At 48.8% G+C, this 22620-nt stretch overlaps 1 protein-coding gene across 1 annotated transcript; it reads right to left on the reverse strand.

Moving 5' to 3' along the window:
* Positions 1–10098: 10098 nt before the first annotated feature.
* Positions 10099–22206, reverse strand: LOC144166940 (uncharacterized). Its single transcript, XM_077696377.1, has 4 exons — positions 22125–22206; positions 21775–21859; positions 15820–16368; positions 10099–10156 (listed from the first exon to the last, which is right to left on the reverse strand). Exons 1-4 carry the CDS (start codon positions 22204–22206, stop codon positions 10099–10101), a joined length of 774 nt encoding a protein of 257 aa, XP_077552503.1.
* Between the last annotated feature and the right edge of the window lie 414 nt (positions 22207–22620).

Raw genomic sequence — 22620 nt, forward strand, 5'->3', positions numbered from 1 at the left:
TTTGTGTCCGGGGGGAAGCGGGGGGGGGGGGGATGTTTTAGATGCAAAGCATCTCTTAGTTGACCCTCCGTCGTCCGGCATCCACACCTCTCCTCCAAGTCCACGGAAGACACGCCAGCAGTGAACGGAAGACACGCCAGCAGTGATAACGCTGCTCTCCTCCTCGCCGCTCGAATCGTCTAGTGCCGGCTCAGGAAGACACCGGCAACACTGTCACTCCAGGGGCGGCATTCTCGAGTTTTGTCCCTTTTGCGTCCCTTTCAAAAGTGTCCCCTTTGGCGAGCCCTGATTGGCTAAAAGCAAACCACCGGAAGTGACGTAACGCCAGCGCAACAAACCTACTGCCAATTCCCATTGCTTAACCGCAAGTACGTTACGATGAAAGGGACTCAAAAGGGACGTTTTCAAAAGGGACAGTTACAAGAATACCGCCCCAGGAGCCCTAACCAGTTGTGATAACGCCGCTCTCCTCCTCGCCGCTCCTCCTGGCCGCTCGGCTAGTCTCGTGCCATAGAGTTTCTTAGTAAGTACACTAGAGAGGAAACTGTGCCTCGTAAGCCATGTCGTCGTGGGGGTTCATGGGAAGACCCCCTTTTTAGCTTGGGCATGGCATGACAACTGGATTCTTAAGCGGTTTTTGGGATTTGCTTTCTTCACTATGCATTAGCACGTTTACGAGCTACAAGGAAGCCGAAATCCTCCCGTTTCTGAGGTAGCCGTGTTCAGTGAAACAGCAGGCAATGCGTGATCGCACCTGACGTTTCTGATGCCGCCGTCGAAGGACCTATGACTGAGCGGGTAATATGTCGCCACGAAATTTGTAGCCGACGAAAAGAAGAAACAAAACGTACTTCGACGAAGATAAGATACGGCATATACGGGCGCTTGTATGCGTCCTATCTTCCCATCGTCCACGACTGTTTAACGCCAGTTTTCATTCTTCTTGTTAAACTAGCCTGCGGTCGCGGCGCACTGGTTCACCACGAAGGCAACGTTTTCATAGGCACGCCCAAAAAACTTTCGAAACTCTTCAAATAACTTATTTTTTGAAATAATGCTAAAATTAATAAAATCACAGTCTCTAATAGGTGACCCCAAAAATATTAACATTGTTCGTAACTACAACCTCTGCCTGCGGATTAGCAGGCACAACCGTTCCGGCAAAAATGCGCTGTACTTCTTTATTCCTTAGCTTTAAGACAGCCTGTTTTTATTTTCCACTTACATAATTGCACACTATTCTTCGCGTTTGTGTGGCACTTTGATTAAATTTGCAGTCATTAAACGTTTCAATCCAAGCCAATGATGAAACTAATGCGAGCGCGATGTACAATGGCGGTCCATGACGACACAGACGACCTTGATGTGAGGCGTATAGACGCTAGCGCCAGATTCCTCTCTAGTGTATACTGTAAGAAACTCTTTGGTCTCGTGCCTCCGAAGACAAGGCTGCACAGAGGAGAGCAGCGACGCCGAACGTAAACGCTAGCGTCGAACAGCGGATTCCTCGCTTCGAGAACGAGAAGCCGCAAAACGTTCCCCACTACTCGATAAATAAAGAAGACATTTAATACGCTACTACACGTGTCTTTACTCTAACAACCAATTAACACGCTACTACTCCACGGCTTTGCATCCCCTCAGGGTTCCCACGTGGGAAGATGGTGTAATTTTTTATGTGAAACGGGCGCCGGGCAGCAGACAAGTGTGGCCGAGTGTCATTTGGTGCTCTGTATCCCATGACCGAAGAAACGTTCGGGTTTTGGGTGCGCGCGGCAGTTTCCCGGTTTGCCACCCACTGCAATCAAGGTAAACGACTGCTTGCTGTTATACAGCCGTGGAAGGCATGCACACAGAATAAAGTTTCAGAGAAAATGCAAGTTGTTTTCAGCACTACCGAGGCGAATCATACGCCAGTATGCTTAAGTACGTTTCTCTAGCTAGTAACGTTTCTTTACTTGTTAAGCTTGCGTTGACTTGAAGCATACTCGCCAAGGGCTCGCCAACTTGCGTCGGATGGCAATGAGATGAGCCCTCAGCGATCAGCTAACATAGCTAAAGCTATGTTGGAGTCAAAATTTCGCGCTAGTGCCACCAAGATGACGTCCATTTTTGACCGGATCTTGCGTCACATCCGGTTTATTTTTTGTTCCCCCGGAAGTGTTCCCTCCTCACACAGATGGCGCTGAGCCCCATGAGCAGCTTAAGAGCCGCTATTTTCCGTACGTATGGGCTTCTATGTAAGCTTCGCTACCACTTATATTTACCTTGGAAATGCATGCAGAGCGAGCGTCGCGGCATTCCATCCGCTAACGTTCCACTGTGAACGTCATGTGGTTAACTGCTTCCTCAATGCTTGTGTTTTATTCTACTTTTATTTCCGGGGATAGCTTCGCTGAAATGAAGTTGATTTACTAAAAGAAGCCTCAGTCGTTTTTCGCTCAATTACAATGGTAATATTGTACCCAGGATGTCGAACCTGAACAGAAAGTTGAAGCAGCTCCAGTATTTTTGCTTGACGTAACATAATCCAGAACCGTTATCGAACTCAATTCTTTATGAAAATAACGGTTATTTGTTTACAACGAAGCGCTTCGTCCATTAGTTATTGGTAGTGCACGGTAAATGTAATTCGGGGCTTCTCTCTTTCACGCACAATCGGCTTTGTAGTCTTGCACTTCAGATGGGCATTCAGAAGCAGTGTCAACACAATTAAGGAATGGGAACCTATGTCGTAACTTTACGTTGCTGTAGGTCGTATGCGTGGGTGCAATGCTCGGAAAAAGAAGCATCACTCTTGACAGCCGGCAGATGATACGAAAATTCGGCTTCGCCATTTCCTTCCTTCTTCTGGGTAGGGGTAATCTAGTTGTAAGACTTGTTCACAACGCAATGGGAAAGGCCCACACCGCAAATATGCTCACTTGTTGCATTTCATGACTAGATTAAAAATGTCGCAAGACCAGGAATGTATGTATACTTGACAAGTGTAAAAAACCACAAATTGACTGATTGAAAAACGTTTTATTAAGGAAGGAAGACCAGAGGCTGTCGTGAGTGCCTGTGTTGGGTAGAAACCCAGTCCTGGCATGATGAAATCAAGAGCGGACATATACGAGGTTGTGGATGATGCGAATATTGATGCGAATGCTTTTGTAATGTCGAAATGAGTGTAAGATTTAAATAGTCGGGAACGAGACCTTGTTCAAACAAGGAATTAATATGAGTGAGTAGGTGAGACCGCTGCTGCTACACTGCCTCAGAAGCTGAAGTCGAACCAACACTTCGCGAAAAATTTCTGACGCACGCTTTCTTTGTTATACTCGTGCTATGCGTCGTAAGCCAATGTGAATGAATCGCACGCCGAGTATTTCTTCCTATGTTTCCTTTTGCTTTAGATGCACTCTATAAACACGCGCGCTAAGTGCTTCTTCATGTTCATTTTTTCTGTTCGATGTTATAGAACGAAACACCCTGAATATTTTTGTTGTATTCCTTCGGACGTACGCCCGGTAACCAATGCCATGAAACCTTTTAGAAAACGGTTAGCGGCTGTGGACAGTTTTTTTTGCGGATGATATCCGGGTAGGTGCGCGTTTGGTGGACGCCAGCCGGGTGCGTGCTTTCGCCAGCCTTGCCAAGTAAGAATTTTACGTTAAGAAGCTCTTATTTCAGCACACCGCCGATATCACAGAAGGTGTGATATGTGAATGGCCAATGAGTGAACAGCGTGAATGGCCAATGAGTGAGCACAGCGGACCGAGAGAAAGACAAAATATCAATGATGGCGGGGCCGAGCTAACGCGAACACATCGGAGAAATGGGTATTAAATGCAGCCAGACAATGTGTCTGCTTCTTGTCAAAGATATTGCTACGAATACTTTCAATAAAATCACACCATAAGCTTTGTTTTCGTACTTGTGTTTGCAGACTATCCAACTTGACGCAGAAGTGCCGGCTGATGACAGAATTTTGGCATGGTAAGGAGCATAAAAGAACACGAATACGTGAACAGCCTTACAGACATAATGTAGCTCCCGCCGTCTGTATGTCAGTTCCTTGCGTTCGTGCTCTTTTGTATTTTAACATGTCAAAGTTGTATTCCCGGTATATGTGCACAAGGCGTCTGCCACTACGGTAATCTATGTGGACATGTGCTAACTGTGCCACAAGTAGCACCACAGTTCGGGAAAGCTTTGCCCAGACGTAGATCGCCTTCAGTCTTACCATATTTGAAGGGAAAGAAATTGTGCTAGTCATTTTTCAGAGAAGGCGAAATGGTGAAGCACGGAAAACGCCGAATAAAATTTCGTCTTCACCTCTGCGAACCCCAGGCAAGCAATACAAGACACGCAAGACGCTGAGGGGGAACCCGGCCTCGATCAGCTCTCCGCGCAATTCCCAGCCTTCCGGCTCCCCACGTAATCCCACCTCCCACCTGCCGAGTGCATCTCCGGGCTTAAAAGAACGGGAGGCTAACGGCGAGCCTATTTTCCGAAGAAAGACGATGTCTAGTGCTTCCGCAAAACACGGTAGTGTAGAGTGTTTCAAGGCCTGCTTCGAAAGGCGCATGGAAACTTTTCCGTGCGCTTAAGTGCTTGCGAAATCCTTGCCAGTGGCAGTGCCTCGTGAGGATTTAAAGATCGTTCCCGCAAATGCGCGGCTACGTCGGTAAGAAACTTTTAAAGCCACCTAATACAGACAATCCAGGCGACCAAAATTTTTTATCCACCAATGGCAGGGACATTTTGGCAGGAAATGTGGGGCTGGAAGCTTTGAAAATTACTTTGTCTGTATCGAAGACATGTCTAAAATACAGAAAATTACACGTATACACTACTGTCACTTGTCCAAGCGCTAAGGTTGGTCGAAATAAAAAGAGCAGGAACTTGAGCTGTCGTTCTGTCATGGAAGCAGTGCCGGCGGAAATAAATCAGATAGTTCTTTCCTCCAAACTGCGCGTTTTCGTTCATTAAGTAAATGCGGCGGTGGTACCAGGAATGTATTCGAATATATTATTTATTATTGCGTTATTGATAGGTATAGTCTGTCGGGAGCATTTGCGCTATCGATGCACGGACAGAGGGCGACAGAAAGCCTATGCGGAGAGGAGCACATCAAGCCGGGCACGATACCGGCGGTGGCTCTGGCTGTGGTAGCGCTGCATTCGCAACCTTTCCTCATAGAGGTCCTTACAACATACGCTAGAGAGGAATCTGGCGCTAGGGCGAATGCGGCTCATATCAAGGTTGTCTGTGGCGTCACGGGCCGCCATTATATCGTGCGCTCGCCTTAGTTTTGTCGAAGGCTCGGATTGAAACGTTTTAGTTGTCGAATATTTAAACACAGTGCCACAAAAGGGCATAGAATGGTGTGTTATTGTATAAGTTGAAAATAAAACAGGCTGGTTTTAAAGCTAAGGAAAAAAGGAAGTAGAGCGTATTTTTCCTGGGATGGTTGCGCCTACTAGCCTGCGGGCCAACCTGGAAGTTAGTTAAAAATTATAAGATTTTGGGGGAAACTCATTACTCTTACTTTATTAATTTTACCATTATTTCAAAAAATAAGCTGTTTCAAGAACTTGGAAATGTTTTTGAACGTGCCTAGGAAAACGTCGCCTTCGCAGTGAACCGGTGCACCGACCGTCAGGTACAGTGTAACAAAGTTTGTTGCTGAACAAAGTTGGTTCTTACTTGAAGAAAAAAGAAAACGCGGCGTTAAACAGTCGTGGACGAAGACAAGATAGGACGGTTACAGGCGCCCATATCTGTCGATTCTGGTCTTGTCAAAACACGTTTGCTTTCTTTTCTTTTTTCGCCAGCTACAAGTTACGTGGCGGTACATTACCCGCTCAGTTTGATTGATTTCGGGGTTTAACGCGCCGACGCAGCGCTGGCGATGAGCAGCACCGTAGTGTAGGGCTCCGCATTAATTCTGACCACCTGTGGATCTTAACGTACGCCGAAATCTCCTACACACGGGCGATTTTTGCTTTTAGCCTCCATCAGAAAAGCGGCCGCCACTGCCGGGAAACGAACCCGTACACGCTCAGTCATACGTTCCTTCATGTCGGAATGACCAACATCAGGTACGATCACCCACTGCCTCCTTCATGGAACACGCAGTTGCCACGGCTCGCTGCTACCACAGAACAGGGTCGATTTCGGCTACTTCGTAGCTCGTAGACGTGTTAATGCATACTAAAGAAAGCAAATCCCGAAAACCGCTTAAGAATCCAATCGTCATGCCAAGCTCAAGCCAGACGTGGTGGTCCTCCCGTAAACTCCCACGGCAACATGGATTCCCGGTTTCTGTTTCCTCTTTAGAATACCTACTAAGAAACTCTATGGCCTTCCTCTGCCAGGAGCGTCCGTTGTCCGGCTTCACTGTGGGTCCCGCCGCGGTTGGTGCGTGTTTAAAGGAGACTGCGATAAAAAAGCAGGGCCAAGCAGGTGATCTAAGAAGGTTGAATTAAAATGACAGCGACAAAGTGCAAATGCCCAGTGGGCAACCAAAGGATCGACACTCAGTCAATGCTGCTGCTAATGGTGCAAACGTGCCCACAGAGACGGTTAAGACGGAACGCACGGTTGGCATGACGTGTGACGTGGGACCTGCGGGAAACTAAGTGTTTCAGCTTTTAAAGCCGAAACAAGGCTCGTACTTCCCGAAAAGCCAAAGTACGCGAGGGAGACGAAGTGGGCACTGGCGCGCTGTTCAAATCCACCAATGCATTTTCTCTTTTTAGATCAGAACGCTTTAAGGGCTCGCCTTATCGCCGTATCTCGCTCGCTCTACTTAGGTAGAGCCACACGGCGTTCCGTCGTAGCGGCTGTCGTTGCGGCGTAACCCAGATGCTTCGAAAGCCACACGGTCTATATAGTCATAAGCGTTCGAAGCCCGCAAGCCGCTGGCGCCTGGCATACATATCCCCGTTGTTTAGAGCAACGCGAACTGTAGGTACATTTGAGGCCAAATATACGTAAGTAAGCCGCGTTCATTTAGTTAGAAAAGCTCGTTGGGTTGTTTTTTACGACAGCAGGTGAAAAAAGTGGCAGTGCAACGCCGGCCCGTGCGGGAGGAAAAGCAAGCACAAAAAGAACACAACTCCAGCAGAGCAGTTTCAGGTGGGAGACGCGCGAGCACTGCAAAGGCGGGAAATTTTAATTGCATGTTGTGCCAGCAGTTAGCGGACAAGGGCGCTACAGCCGATTATGGCGAGTCACTGCTATGCAATTCCGACCGCTTTTACATTGAGTGGAACGGCTTTAATTTTATTTTATTGTCATACTTCTCGCTCTACGTAGCCACCATTTTATAGGCGGTGCGCGTCTTGGGGTATGTCGGCAGCATTATTTGCGTCCCTTTTTTAAATCAAATACCCGGGACGACGACCATGGTGCAGTAAAAACTCCTGAACAACCACCGTTCTTTTTAAACAAAATGCTCCCATAGGTGGCCAAGCGGCCCCACTATTGCCATCGATGAGAACATTAATACGGCAAAAAGGTTTCTTCAAAACTCAAGGTAAATGAAAATGCGCAACACAGGTTGATAATGTTCTGTGAATTAAAAAAAAAATTGGCACAGCTGGCACTACTTGTGCAAGGCTGGAAAAACAGCGGAGCTGGTGGTCGACAGCTGTGGCCAAACTCGGTGCTCAGGAATTGGTGTAGGAACCGGCCGTTCGCGAAATCCATGCATATGCGGGCTTGGCGTTGGGACTGATCCGTTACTCGAAGTCTGGGGTCGTTATGCCGGTAATTCCGCATGTACAGTCGGTAAAACGCTTGTCTATAACAGCGATTTCAACTTCAACCAGCCACATCCGAAAACTGCCGAAACATACTCGTTCCAAACATGTCGGAGGCAAAAGCGAAGGGCTAAGACTTCAGAATTCCGCAGTAGTTTTATTCAAATCCCGCACCGGCGGGGCAGGATAAGGCTGAGAGTACGAAAGCTGTGTTATAGACAAGCCTTTTACAGGCTGTACTCCGCATCACGAGCGCGGTACTCGACTTCCGCTATACATTGCCATTTAGGCGCGGCGGCTTCGGTGCGGCACTCGGGGATGGACCACAGCCCTCTTGTACGTTCTCGAGTAGCGACACGACGACGTTCGCGTTGCGCTTCCTTCTTCCTCGGGAGTTGCATATTTCTTCGGGCTACCCATGTTTTGCGGGAGTGTAAGCGATGTGCGCGTCTCGGAGTCACGAGGTGCTGTGTATCGCCGACGTGGCGACAAGAAGCCGCTCCTTTGGCGAAGTGACGTCATAGCTTGCCGAGCTTGACTCCACCTACGCAGCTGCGTGAAGGTCGTGCCAAGCGCCGTGGGACGGATAAGTTTTTATTCTTGTTATTTTTGTGCTAACGCTAAAGGACCAAGCTGAAGCTTAAACAGCTCTTCTACTAAAAATTAAACCAGTACACTCCTCTGAAATCTGCTAAAACAGCAGAGCTGACTTCGGCACGCAGGCGGGCGCCTTCCCCTGAGTAGGGGTGCTCACGTCACTCGCCTAGGTATGCACGCACCTGAAGCTGACCCACGGATGTGTGGAAGTGTATCTGTGCATATATGTGAGGTGGCAATGCGCCGCGTTCCTCGGCGCAAGAGCCAAGATCAGGCAGTGGAAGGCCGTCTCATAGTCTCGAGAGGACTTCTGGGCTCGTGATAAGGGCTGTTATGCTCCGTACTGTGGCGAAAAATTCCCACTCTTCTGTTCAGAAATTGCCTAGTTTTAGCATATTTTCCCCGCAGGTTTATCAAGAATTCCCGGCAAAATTCCCTGCGTTTTTTTTGTTGCGCTCACAGATCTTTACGTGGATTCCTGTTCGGTTGATCATGATGATGATGCTTAGTGGCTTCCCGTTTGTAACGGGGTGGTGTTGCACAGCGGCCTTAGTCGCAACGCCACTGTACAATCACCTCGCCAAAAAAATACAAACAAAATAAATAAAAATTAGTGTCAAAGTAAAAAGAAAATACTTTTACGAAATGTTTGTGCTAGTCTGACTTCTTTGTTCCCATGTCTTCCCAGATTGTTCTCTGCTCTTTTCCCACCAACATTCTAACCCCCTTTTACTAACCTCTACTGCTGTCCAGTTCACTTTTCCGCTAACCTTAAAGCCAAGGGCTTCCGGAAGCTGGATGGCTCCATCACTGAGGACTAGACGGATACTTTTGCACTCCGTTAGAATATGTTGCCTAGTTTCTGGCTCATTTCCGCAGCCTGCGATAGTTCTTCCTGTACCGGCTCACGGATAAGCGTTTTTGCCCGCAAGCAACCCGCTCGGGCTTCAAAAAGCAATGCACTCCCTTTGGTATTATCGAATAATGTTTCCCTTGTGATCTCCTGCTTCCCGATCCTGTAGATATCTAAGGACTTCTTCGCATCCATACATGCTATATGGCGCAGGCTATATGCTATATGCTATACTATATGCTATATGAATACATGCTATATGGCGCAGGAATACATGCGAACAGGCTTCAGCCCTTCAGCCGCCGCCGCTTCACGCTTTACTAGCTATTCCTCATGTAGTGTTCTTTTCTCTATGTTCGCTCCTGTTTTATGAACTGTACTGAAAGCGGTTTTTGATGCTTGTGGCTTGCGGGAACACGACGAAGTGTTACGGAAACTTCTTCAAAGAAAACAAAGTAATAAATGATGCGAAGTCCGGTTACTATATTGTTTTTCTTTACTCCACGACTCCTAAAATTCCCTACATCTAGTAAAGTTTCCCTTTTTCTCTATTGGCCAAACTTACAGCCGCAAATTCCCCCCAAAAAGGGAAAATGTCCCGCACGGAAGATCACTGGGTAAGGGTCCGAAGTTGGTGGGACGGCGGTTGGTGAGTACGGCCGTAGAGTACGGCCCCTGCGATCGTTAACGGCAACTTCTCGTTTGACTACAACTGTGGTATTTGGCGTCTTCGACACGCTGGCGGCCACCTCTCTCTGATGCGAGGGTTGCTTACAACTCCACTCGTTGTGGCGCATACGTACTCGAAGCTTACCTATGGTGGTCTGGGGGTTTACCGGTGATTCATGGAGGTTACACGCGCGCCGCGTGCCCCAGCGCACGAGCCGACATCGCTCACTGGAAGGCCACCGAGGCGGTGGCGCCATCTGTCGCCCCACACGGGCACTTTCGCCTGACATGACGAGTGTGAACAGGCATTGCGAGCGTATTAACAGCTCCGCAGTTTAAAAACATAGATTCCTGCAACCATGTTTTCTATAAGAGAGACGACTGTAGCCAATTGCTGTTTTCGTTACGGGGTTTGAGATTGCGGTGCGTGAGATTACTTTTGAGGCCGTTACCTCCCGCCGCTTTGAAGACTTCAAAAATGCCTTCACGCAAATGACCGTGGTCTACGTGTGGCGTCCAGCTTTTAACTGATACATTAGTGTAGATGGAGAAACATTGTCCCTTCTACCTTTATAAGGCGGGTTAGTTAAAACAGTTAAATTGTGGCTTGCCTCTAGTGATATTCAGTGAGCACTAAGATTTTTATCCGACAATTCATGTCAAAACAAATTGGCGAAGCGGACACTCGTGGTGCAACCTTCGTTGTTAGCTTCTCCTCATACTTACAGAGGTTCCAAGGAGAAAAGGATCAGTGTGGTGGTGTACTGTGCCTGAGCGGAATGGTGTGGGGTTGAGGCGAAGAAGGATGAGGTATGTGCCTCTGCGGAGGAAGAGACCGAAGAAGACGGCGTGCGCTCGAGAGGTTTCGTGTTGCTGCAATCACGTCAACACGGGTTTGTTGCCTGATGTGCCGCATTCCGGAATTCTGATTTGCGGAACGTCACCTTTCTCAGGTCCCGGGCGCGTATTCCCAAAGCATATCCCGTAGGGGCCCAGGCCGACCACACCTCCTAAGCAGGGGCGCAGTCAATGAGGTTAAAAAAATTGTAATTTTTTAACCTCCTTGGACGCAGCACTGTGACGTCTCTACCTATGTGGGCGCGACTTCATGCGATGTGGATTTTTTCTTTTTTCCCCCTCCCGTCGTTTCGGCTGCTTTGCTAGCGGCTGATGGTTTCGCTCCGTAGGCGGGGCTGGCCTGCGGCGCTGGGGAAGCTGACGCACATGTGATAGAAGTTAACCTTTTGTACCTGAGCCCCTGATTTCTCCGCGCTCTTCTTGCGCGCCTGCAAGTTGACGCTGACCTCCGATCGTGTTCCTAGATAAGCGCTCGGCTCGGTGCTCGAAGTGCGCGCGCGCGAATGGACGCTTTCACGTACATGTGGCAATTATACAAGTCCCGGAAAGTAAACACTCTCATAAAAATGAAGACAAAAATTTGTTTTGATCTTTTGTGATCGCGCTGCTTCGCGGCGGCCGATGGTGTCCCTGCTAGCACAAGCCTGGCGTACGCGCTGGGAAGATGAAGCTCGCTCTCCGCGCTCTGTTGTGCTTGTGCGCCGTCAGTCGCTCGTCTCCCATGCTGTTCGTATACTCGGGGACACCTTTCTGTGGCAATGGAGACAAGGAGACAAAGCTACGCGAAGGGGGGGGGGGAGGGGGGGGGAGGGGGGGGGAGGGGGGGGGACTGCTTTGTGTTACTGCGCCAAAATAGTTCTCAATAAACTAGTTTCGGTTTCGGTTTCGGCGTGACGCATACGCATTTGCTACAGTTCGTTTCCTCGCATGAGCTCTTTGGTTGAGTGCGCTGAACAGCAATCAATAATCATGCAGGCATATTGGCGTATCCTTGTCTACGTTTCATTTGATTCTAAGCAAAAGCCATCGCATTCACCGGAGAACTCGGACCGGCTTAATATATTATAGCGTGGACGGTACCGTAGAACTCTGAGCCGCCCAGAAACGCCGTTAATTTTGTCAGCGCTGCAGTTTTGAGGGCAGGCACTAATATTTAAACTCTTCTTTAGCCGAAAACTGGGCAGCACAACGCGCACGTGTAGCGTGCTTACATAGCGCAGGCTCGCTATACCGTTAGGGCAGCGCACGGCACCACGGCGCGAAGTGAAATCCCATTTGGATCGCGCTGAGTTAGGCAGGCCCCAAGAAGTTTCGATTACCCGCAACTCGGAAAGCGTATAGGGGAAGCTCGCGCTGGAGACCCATGAATCTTGCGCTCAATCGCCACGCCTTCCTATTCCAATATCTTTGATGAACAGCGGGCTTTCGGGCGTGTCTCGCTATACTACGTGGCGCAGGTTTCATACCTTAGGATAGCAGTCGTACTTCACTGGCTGAGTTGCCTATTTACAGCGTAAAGGTGTGTCAGCACTTGGACGGATGAAAAACGTAACGCTGTCTTAACACCTGCACAGTTAGCGCTGGTCGTAAAGTTTAAAAACAATTGGTCACTGAACATTTTGCAAGTAATGTGGTCAGTGACATCGTAAAATACATTGCATCAGCTAACTTTGCCAAACGACAATATATCGAGCCATGCTCAGATTGGTGGTTAAGCCACCCCTTTCCATTTTTAATGTGTGGTCACTCGCATACTTCTTGGGTCACTTGCCGAAAAAATCACCGTGTCCAGAACACCGCAACTGGGCCTGTGATCAGAATTTCAATTGGCTTCCAAACCAGGCAACAGAATTCGCGTTGGCTGAGTGTAGCTGCTAACTCATCAACATTCCAATTGGTTGCAACAGCCTCCTTTCTTTGTCACTTACATCAACGTTGTGGGGGCATGGCTGGCTCTACATTAAAAAATAGCTGACTGGTATTCATGGCTGTAAATTTCATGTTGGCCTCACCGTGCTCTTACTTGTTCCCAAGCCCAACACGTGGGTTCACCAGTGATGGTCCTGCCCTTCCATTTCACCAATTTTCATTTGGCGGCGTCGTGACACCCCACCATCGCTAAAGTGCTCCAAAATTTCGCAAAAAAGTACGATTTTGTGGCTGTGGCCAGGATTTGCCTACACAATTCCAGAACCAGCAGAAACACTCCGACACTCAGGGCTGCCACCGCCAATTGCAAACCGTTTGACATCAGTACACCGTGAGCATTAGTCAGCAGGAATAATATGCGCTACGTGAAAAATTGAAGCAGAAGAAAGAATGCGTTTTGTTTCATTTATTTATTTCCTGCATAATCAGCTGCACAAAATCTGGAAGCCACTCCAAGTAGTCACACAACCACAAACATGCACACGAACGCCAGTCACAGGAGTAAACCTTTAAAACCATGGCCCCATCTTTCAAGCCCACTTGAGCACTCAAAGGCACGCAGCCACGTATTTCGAAACAAATATTTCTGGCTGTGTTAGCAGTTATTCGTAGTCACTGAGTACGGTGTGCAGTAATTTCTTCATGATAAATGTGAAAACAACATAGATGTACCAGACATTGCACCACAAACATGACAAAGGGACACTGCCCATCCCCATGGCAGTGAACATTTCTGTAGATTCTGTTTCATGAGAGCGTGCCGTTACTTTTCGGGTGTTCGACCTCATATACCAGGGCCTCGGGAAGGTAGTATTTTTACAAAAGCTAAGGCTGGTAGGAAGGAAACCCACAGCGTTTCGACATTTGGAAGTGAGGCATTGACGATTCGTATTACTCCTCGCCATTTAACCCTGTAAATACGCATTTAAAAGAAATTATTTGAGCCGGACATGGTCTTTTACTTGAGCAATCTACCCTCTGTAATCGAAAAGATCAACAAAACATGAGCAAGTGAGGACAAATGATTACCTCACTTACAATGTGCAACTGATGGTAGTATATTTTTTTCAGATGACTGAAATAATTACAAATGATAGACAACTCAACAATGCATTTCTGGATATCATTACCATCTCGCAGTTCTTGTAAAATATTTCTTCCAGTCTTGTCATGTCATGCGCAGGTAACTGCTGCTTGCAGAGGCTGTTTACAACCTCTTGGGTTGTAATCAAATTTTCTCATTGCATTTCTTCTGGGTGAAACAGGATATGTGACGTGCAACTCCTCACTGCTTGCTACCAGCGTTCGTCGTCAGGTTTCATTTTATGCATGACAAAGGTACAGCAAGTGCATCTTAGCTGCCACCCACAACCGACAACAAGCAACAACCACTCCAAATGATTGCCTGGTGCTGCACAAATCCACCACTGTATGAGCAGCTACCTCCTAAGTTGCGGGGCATCGGAAAAGTAAACAAGTTGTCCTGTAAGTTGTTGCACACAAGCAGCACCACACAAACCAACAGAGCGTACTTCCAAGCTTCTGGCCAACAGAAAGGAAAACAAAGTTCCTCGTCACATGCCACACAAGGCCAGCACCACATAACCTACAAAGCGTACTTCCAAGCTACTGGGCATCGGAAAGTTAAACAGGGGGCTCTGTAAGTTGCCACGAAAAAGCAGCACCAACCGAGCGTACTTCCAAGCTTCCGGTCACCACAACCGCAAACAAAGCACCTTGTCACTCGCCACACACGACCAGCACCACATAAGTCAGCGCACACCGGTTTCATCACAGTTCCTCTACGCCGCTCATTTCGCTGTCACTACAGTCACTAGAGCTGCTGGAGTCGGAACCTAGCGGAATCACGACGTTGTCGATTCTGGTGTCGATTGCACCCTCTCCAAGGCCTCTTTCTCAACACGCTCCACATGAGTGCAGTCCCAGACCCAGTTTTCGCGAGTCACGAGGGCGATGGCTTCGTTGAGTAGTTGTTCAACGTCAGCGAGAGTGAATGAAGTGTTGTTGGCAGCAATATACCCCTTAACCTGGCTCCACACCACATCAATAGGGTTGAATTCACAGTGGTAAGGAGGAAGCCGAACAATGTCATGACCAGCAACTCTGGCCAGGGCTTCAATCCGGTATCCAAAAAACTTGTGTTTGTTCTCATTAACCTGTCGAAGGAGCTCGGGTTTCAACTGGTCACCACGCCACGGGATGGTTTTCGCAGTCAACCAAGACTGAATGTCGGCCTTGCGCACGACGTCGAGGGCAGCTTTTCGGTCCGAACACTGCGGTACGGAGCATTGTCCATGACAATAACACTGCGTGGCTCAATGTTGGGTAGAAGTTGTTCTGCGAACCACTTCTCAAAGCGTGGGCCATCCATTTCACTGTGGTGGTCAGTGGAAGAACTCTTTGATGCACGGAAAATGAGACATGCCCCGTCCACAAAGCCTTTCTCACTTCGAGCATGAATGACGATGAGCCGACCACCTTTGCCTGTTGGTGCACGAAGCCCAGTAGTTAGACCCTTGCGAAAGGCATCTTTACGGGATGACACAGTGGTGTCCTCCCACACCGTGCCCTTGGTGTGCCCAGCATTGACCCAAGTCTCGTCGAGGTAGTATATAGTCCTGCGAAAATGAAGGGAATACGTGTCAGTTTTTCTTTGGGGAGAAGGGTTAGTAAAGACAGGGAAGGCACTTATTGCTTGCACCTAACATCATTCTACTACGCAGGCAGGTATGTTTAGTTTTTGGTGGCACCGCAAAACACCTAAATAAAAAATGTTCGCAGAACGTACACCACCCACATGGCTAACGAAATCCACTCACTGAGTGCTATCCATACATTATTATAACATGTCGATGCATACTTGTCCCTTCACTTGCTGAACCAGAATAGCATGCAAAATACGAACAAGAGGCAGGGATACAGAAAAACGCCATGAAAAATATAAAGTGAACGGCAGTATGCATGTGGAGCGGTGTTGATAAGTACCTCTCAGCAATAAAATATTTGGCTGTACGAGAACTTCCGTCGTTATTTTTTCTTGTTACATTTCAACTGACAAATAATGTTACATACGAAATTTTTCTTTTATTCGCAGGAATTGACGTTTATCTATCCGTCCGCCAAATCGAAAACACGTACCGTTTCTGCTTTCGCATTTCTCGAAGAGTCCGCAGATATTTCCGCCGCCACACGATGATGTCCTCCCTTTCCAGAAGCGCAGAGTTACGTTTTCGCTTCCGAAAAGCAAATCCAATGTCATTCAGAAGCCGACGCATCGTTCTGACACTCAGCTTCGGCAGCCCCATGTCGGGGTCGCTGGTCACATCGCTGAGGATCTTTTCTGCAGTTGGCGCCTCGTTGCGAATGGAGTACTGATGCACTTTACGTCGGAGAGCAGCAAGGGTGAAGCTGTCGTACCGCTGTACTCTTGTCTGTCCTGTAACTGCAGGCGGTTTTCCAGTCGACAAAGGAAGCCTTTTGCGCTTTGGGGGCTTCAGGGTGCCACGAAAAACCTCATTCTTGAGCCGTGCGACCGTACGCTCGCTTACGCCGGTAAGCTGGCTAACCGAACGAAATTCGGAAACGACGGAGAGTCCTGGTTGCTTCAGTCTCACTTGGGCGTACACGTTGCAGACAACTTGCTTGGTCTGGTTTGACAGCTTTTGGTTGTGAAGCTTTTTGAAAATCCTTGAGGCGAATTAACTGGCGGGCTATCGGACGCAAAAGTACCTGCTGTCGATGAAGACGCCATTTTTTTAGGAGAACCGTCGTGCCACCAGTGGTAATTTCCGCAACCAACAAAACCGATAATTTAAAAAAAGTAACGCTTACTGGCGATTATATTCTGGCGATTTATTCGCATTGTCAAAGCAAGGCTAGAAAAAAAGAAATATATATTTTTGTATTGCATAGGTTATGCGCATTGAATAATGTTTGTAGAACTACTTCCAACTGCGCAGCGAAATGTCGTGGTTCGGCCGGCCACTTCGCCCCCCCTCCCGTAGCTTTCTCTCCATTGCCACCAGGGGGGTAAAGCGAGCTCCGAGACCGTACGAATCGTGGGCGCTGACATGATACAATTCTCATGGTTGCCAGATCAATTGTATTCAGTTTTATAAAGAGTTGTTCGTTAATTATTTAACTAAAACAAAGAACTGAAGCGAAACAGTTGCAAATAATTGCCTCAGTAATTACAACTAGCTGTAAAAAAAACGTTTAGTGTAATTAAGCTCTAATTTGAGAACAAAAAGTAAGTGCGTAGCTCAGTTTTGGTTTCGATTTCTTTAAGTGTGCTAGGAAGTGGCGAGGCCGTTGCGCCTGACTTGCGCCGTGTGTGTGTGTGCAGCATCCAGCTCAGATCTGCGTGCGTGCAAAACGCGTTGAACTGATACAACTCGGATGCACGCGCTGAGCAAGTGCCTTCCCGGGCGCTTGCGAGGCTGTCATTCGTTTCTTCACGTTAAACAGCCTGTCTATTGCCCCTGAACTGACGCCGGAACAGCGATTCCGATCTGACCTTGACTACCGCAAGTTCACTACAGGCTACGGAGTGGCAGCCAGCGATTGTTCCCGTTGGAAGAGAAATAAAAGGAACTTTTATAATTGTTCGGTTCCAGTTGTTTTATTCATGGAACTTCTTACATCTCTCCGTGCTTCGAACTTTCGCGCAAACGTTCGTGAAGGTAGAACGAAAAAATAGGTAACGAAGTGCGGTTTCTTTTTTAATCAATCACGATAAGTCAACAAGTCAATGTTCTCTCCTCGCGCGCTCTGTGCGGCAAATTACTGCCATTCAATACTGCCCATTCAGTCCCGCAAGCTTTCCCTTTGAAGTGGTGGAAAGCAGCTAGAACTTGACGAATACAGACGGAAAGGAAAACGGGACACGCCGCTGACTGTATTTCGCATACTTCCTTGGCATGCATTCTGCCACTACGTTGGCCTGCGATCGACCGCGCTCTTTCGTTTCTGTGCTTCAAAGGGCCGCGACTCACCGGCAATATCAGCGTTGGTCCATGCTTTGATTGATTGATTGATTGTGGGTTTTAACGCGCCGACGCAACGCAGGCGATGAGGCGCGCCGTAGTGGAGGGCTCCGGATTAATTTTGACCACCTGGGGATCTTTAACGTGCGCCGAAATCTCGTACACACGGGCGTTTTTGCTTTTCGCCTCCATCAGAAAAGCGGCCGCCGCGGCCGGGAATCGAACCCGCGACCTCGTGCTCAGTAGCGCAACGCCTTAGCCACTGAGCCACCGCGGCGGGTGTTGGTCCATGCGATAACGTTTTTCTTTTTTTGTGTGTGTCAACAAAGGTTTTACATTCAGCTACAAAGCCACAGTTCTTCACTTCACTTCATTTGAAAAGCATTGGGCGACTCGCAAAATGTCACAGAATGGCAAACAAAGCAGCACAGCGCAAAAATGTACGGAGATCATGACGGAGATTCATTTTTTCTGTGCGCCCCAGTACCAGTACGGATCAGCTGATTCCTTGACGTCCTCGCGCATGCGATCAGTCGCATTCGAGCTTACGCGCAAGTTTTGTGTGAGCGTTGCCACACCTCGCTCAAATAGTCTCAGTACATACAAGTCACACGCTAAACCGAAAACACGTCGGTTACCTACCCACAGGAGATAGCAATGCTGTCGACGCCGCCTACAGAAAGTCCGCCTGGCCAGTGGTCCGCCATGTAACAATTAATCCCGGCATGCTTCGCTAGCCGTACACGGAAACGCCACAGTAGCCCGTTGCCAGATTACAACCCATCGCTTTCGCCGTTTTTAGTAAGCAAAAACTCAGCTGGCAACCTTCAAATCGTTGTATCATGTCTGCCACTGTGTGTCGTACGGTTCCAATGCATTGGCTCAGCGGCGCGCTTTCCCTCTAGAGTCAGTATATTATCTCTATGTTTGCCACAGAAAGTTGTCCCCGAGTATAGTTAGGCTAGCGCTCGGCGCGTTGCTCAAAGTGCGCGCGCGGATAGATGCTTTTGCACGTACATATGTAGTTATTGTTTACTTTCCGGAAGGCAAGCACTCCCAATAAAGTGAAGGCAAAAATGTTTTTTTTTGGTCTTGGGTGGTCCTTTGGACTCCCTACCGAAGCACAGAACGTTTGCTCTCATTCGGTCGAAAACACACGCGTACGTCGGTCGCTCGTCTGCTGCGAACATCAGCCAGCGTGTTATTCGCCATACTCATCTGTGCCTCGCACTCGCGCAGAACTGCCCATCACAGGCTCCGTTCTCATAAATGTGTGCGCCACGCGGGTCCCCCGCGCATTCAAGCGATGGTCGCGAAGCTTATAACTTCTGCTTCATGAATAAGCACTGACAGCCGCTCGAGGTCGTCAGAGATCACCTCGCGTCAACAAATCGTGAGTCTGTGTTCCGCGCGAACCTGTCTGACGAAGTAGCAGTCAACGCCTTCATGGACACGTAGAGCGGGTGCACCAACACAACCTGAATTGTCCAAAAGGTCCAGAAACGGGGCGAAAGGTATGTTTTTCGATACGAAGCGTTGTAGTACGCGATGCGGCGTTTTGCAAATTGTGTTGTACTATTTATATTTTATTCCTGCTATTTCTTGTTTATCCATTTGTACATTTTTTTGCGTGTGTGTGGCTTACAGTTGATGCGCGAGCTGTGACACAATGCTGGCGAATTAAAAGGCCAGACACTACAGAAATCTATATATGTGGTAGCTAAAAATGCGTCGCAGGAAACAGACACAAACTGCTCATCTATACTCATCAGTGGATATCTAAAAGTGACAATTTTGTGCCGCTATCTGGACTCCGAGATCACTACCGCAAAAATAGTGCGCCAAGGAGATAAATTTTTTACTTGGCTTTATCTCTGCTGCGACTACCGTGACTTCAAGTTCACGGGCAACTACTCATTAGTCCCAGCGAAAAGAATATACGTATCTGAGTGAGTGTAACACTGTACTAAATGAGAGGCCATGGGGCCCTGGGGGAGCAAGGATGAGGTGAAAAGGGGAAAGTCACAACTCGCACAATGAACACAGTTGCAGTCTTGGGGTCCTAATCGCAAAATGAACACATTAAAGTCAGTCAGTAGCAGCAAAACGCACAGTTCGTACTTAAATGTACAGTTCACACTGTAGACAATGCGGTTCACACTGAAAACAGTGCACGCTGCAGACAGTTCACATTGTAGACCGAACGGGGAAGTCGGCTAGGCTGCTACACCAATTTGTAGAGTCTGTTTTCAACGGCGTACTCGGAAATTGCTTTTAGTGCGGTGTGATCGTCACGGACCCGACTAACATGTTCCTGTTCAGTCGCAGGGGCGGGACCTAGAGTTAAAAGCTGGTGGCGATTACGGTCGAATAATGGACAGAGCCAAATTAAGTGGTAACGATTTGGTGTGCCTTCCCGATTACAAGGGGGGCATCAGCGCCATGCGGATCCTGCTGGAGCTGTCTATTTATAAATAACGTATCTTATGCAGCAAAATCTCTGTGTGCATGAAGCACAAATTGTTAAAAATAACTAATCGACATTGGCAACAGTGTCAGTGTAGCACGCATGTTTACTGATATCAAACTCGGCCTGATGGCTTCAGTGAAGAGACTGTGGTCAATAGCCCTGTACAGAAGACATATATCAAATTCCTCGAGTAGTTCAGTAGCTGTACAATCCAACTATTACTTAGCCCTTGGTTGGTATATATTTTCGATATTTTTTCCCTAAATTGTAATGACCAGCAGTGCAAATTATGCAGAATTTATGACCGAGTGTAAAACGTGTACGTTTGAGCTGGTGTCTTTCTTATCAACGTATCACCCTTGCAAGAACGATTCACACCTTCCATTGCTGTTAACAAAATGTCAATGTTTTCCTTAGTGGCACTGTTCCTGATAAAGAATAATGCAATGAAGTTAATGTTAACGAAATTCAATGTAATAGTGCTTATGAAAGTGCCAAAATGTAGCAGCTCATGCAGCTGTAATATTTCGCAAGAGTAGGACAGCTTGTAAATATAGTCACGGGTAATTGGCTGCCTTTCCTGTAATCCTTACCTGCAGCACCGAATCGTGTTTTGAGGTGTGTATATAGTGAAAGAGCACCCAACTCAATTGTATACTCTTCTGTGTGCTGTAGGATGAGCTTTGAATGAGGGTATTTGCTTATCGGAACGTGTATAATTGCCACATGAGCGTGAAAGCGTCCATCCGCGCGCGCGCACTTCGAGCACGGAGCCGAGCGCTTATCTAGGAACACGATCGGAGGTCAGCGTCAACTTGCAGGTGTGCAAGAAGAGCGCGGAGAGATCAGGGGCTCAGGTACAAAAGGTTAGCTTCTGCCACATGTGCGTCAGCTTCCCCAGCGCCGCAGTCCAGCCCCGCCCACGGAGCGAAACCGTCGGCCGCCTGCCAAGCAGCCGAAACGAGGGGAGGGGGAAAAAAGAAAAAATCCATCTCGCATGAAGTCGCGCACATATAGGTAGAGACGTCACGGTGCTGCGTCCAAGGAGGTTAAAATATTGCAATTTTTTTATCCTCATTGGCTGAGCCCCTGCTTAGGGGGTGTGGTCGGCCTGGGCCGCTACGGGATATGGTTTGGGAATACGCGTCCCGGGCCCGTTCTGGTGGCTCCTTTCGAGGTGTTCCGGGAAGCCCTGGTCATCGCCTTCGTGGTCTCAAGGTGGTTCGCGACGTAGGCCTGAGTGGAGACTTGGATCCGCGCCAAGCACCGAAGGCCTGACGTAACACGGCAAGCGCACCAGGCCCGCACATCGTCACGCGACCCCAGCGGAACGTTAACGCGTCAGCGGCCCCTCCCCGCGGCGTAGGCCCGGGTGCCACAACAAGCACAAGTGCTGTCCGCGAGTCTCTTTAGCAGTCCGTCAGTCGCATGATCCAGCCATGTCGGGGACAGAAGCTCAAGAGACTCGCGTACAGCTCTTGTGCTTGCTGTGGCACCGGGGCGTACGCCGCGAGGAGGGGCCGCTTACGCGTTAACGTTCCGCTGAGGTCGCGTGACGATGTGCGGGCCTGGTGTGCTTGCCGTGTTACGTCAGGCCTTCGGTGCTTGCCGCGGATCCAAGTCTCCACTCAGGCCTACGTCGCGAACCACCTTGAGACCACGAACGCGATGGCCAGGGCTTCCCGGAACACCTCGAAAGGAGCCACCAGAACGGGCCCGGGACCTGGGAAAGGTGAAGTTCTGCAAATCAGAATTCCGGAATGCGGCAAATCAGGCAGCAAACCCGCATTGACGTGATTCCAGCAACACGAAACCTCTCGAGCGCACGCCGTCTTCTTCGGTCTCTTCCTCCGCAGAGGCACATACCTCGTCCTTCTTCGCCTGCTCAATCCCACACCACCCCGCTCAGGCACAGTACACCAACACAATCCGAAAGAGCAAGCCTATGCAGGTTCCTCGCACGTAGAGCGACAATCCAACACTCCCACCCTTGTCAAATACCGCCTCCAAGGCGTCCTCGCCGCTGACAGAGTCAAGCCCGCTGACGTCGCTTTCCTTCGGCCGAGCCATGGCTTTCCCGTATCAACAGCGTCGCCCCGAGAATCCCAAGCTCAACAGACCAAAAACGTCGTGTGGGCAACACAGCGGCCTCCGGCTCCACGGTTGAGGGCCCTATAGCGACCGCCGTGGAACGGGTCCACCGCGCCGAAGCGACGACGACCGCGGCGGGAGCTCCCCATGTGGCGCAAGCCTGGATGACGGCGGGAGCTTTTCATAAAACGCACGCTCACATGCGCTCGATAATTTTTTTTTGCTAGAGACACTGCGCTAACGAACGTCTATATGGCGCGTCGCCCCGGGGGAGTTTTAACGGTAGAGCTGTTTAGGCCTTCAGTTCTGTCGTTGAGCGTTGCCAGAAAACTGAACCCAGCCAAGCGCACGTGAGCGTGCGCCTCGTCAGAAGAGCTCGGCGTCGTCCAGGCT

This window comes from Haemaphysalis longicornis, unplaced genomic scaffold (genome assembly GCF_048455015.1).
Source record: "Haemaphysalis longicornis isolate Haplotype H1 unplaced genomic scaffold, Haemaphysalis longicornis Haplotype H1 scaffold_2, whole genome shotgun sequence".
NCBI lineage: Eukaryota > Metazoa > Arthropoda > Arachnida > Ixodida > Ixodidae > Haemaphysalis > Haemaphysalis longicornis.

What these genes read in the sequence shown, in the direction of transcription:
- LOC144166940 (XM_077696377.1), bottom strand. Translation starts at nt 22,206, where the DNA reads ATGGCTCGGCCGAAGGAAAGCGACGTCAGCGGGCTTGACTCTGTCAGC. An exon ending in GTCTCAAGGTGGTTCGCGAC is followed by an intron (nt 16,369 to 21,774) that starts GTAGGCCTGAGT and finishes ATTCGCCTCAAG; the next exon opens with GATTTTCAAAAAGCTTCACA. An exon ending in GAAATGCGAAAGCAGAAACG is followed by an intron (nt 10,157 to 15,819) that starts GTACGTGTTTTC and finishes TCGTCATGTCAG; the next exon opens with GCGAAAGTGCCCGTGTGGGG.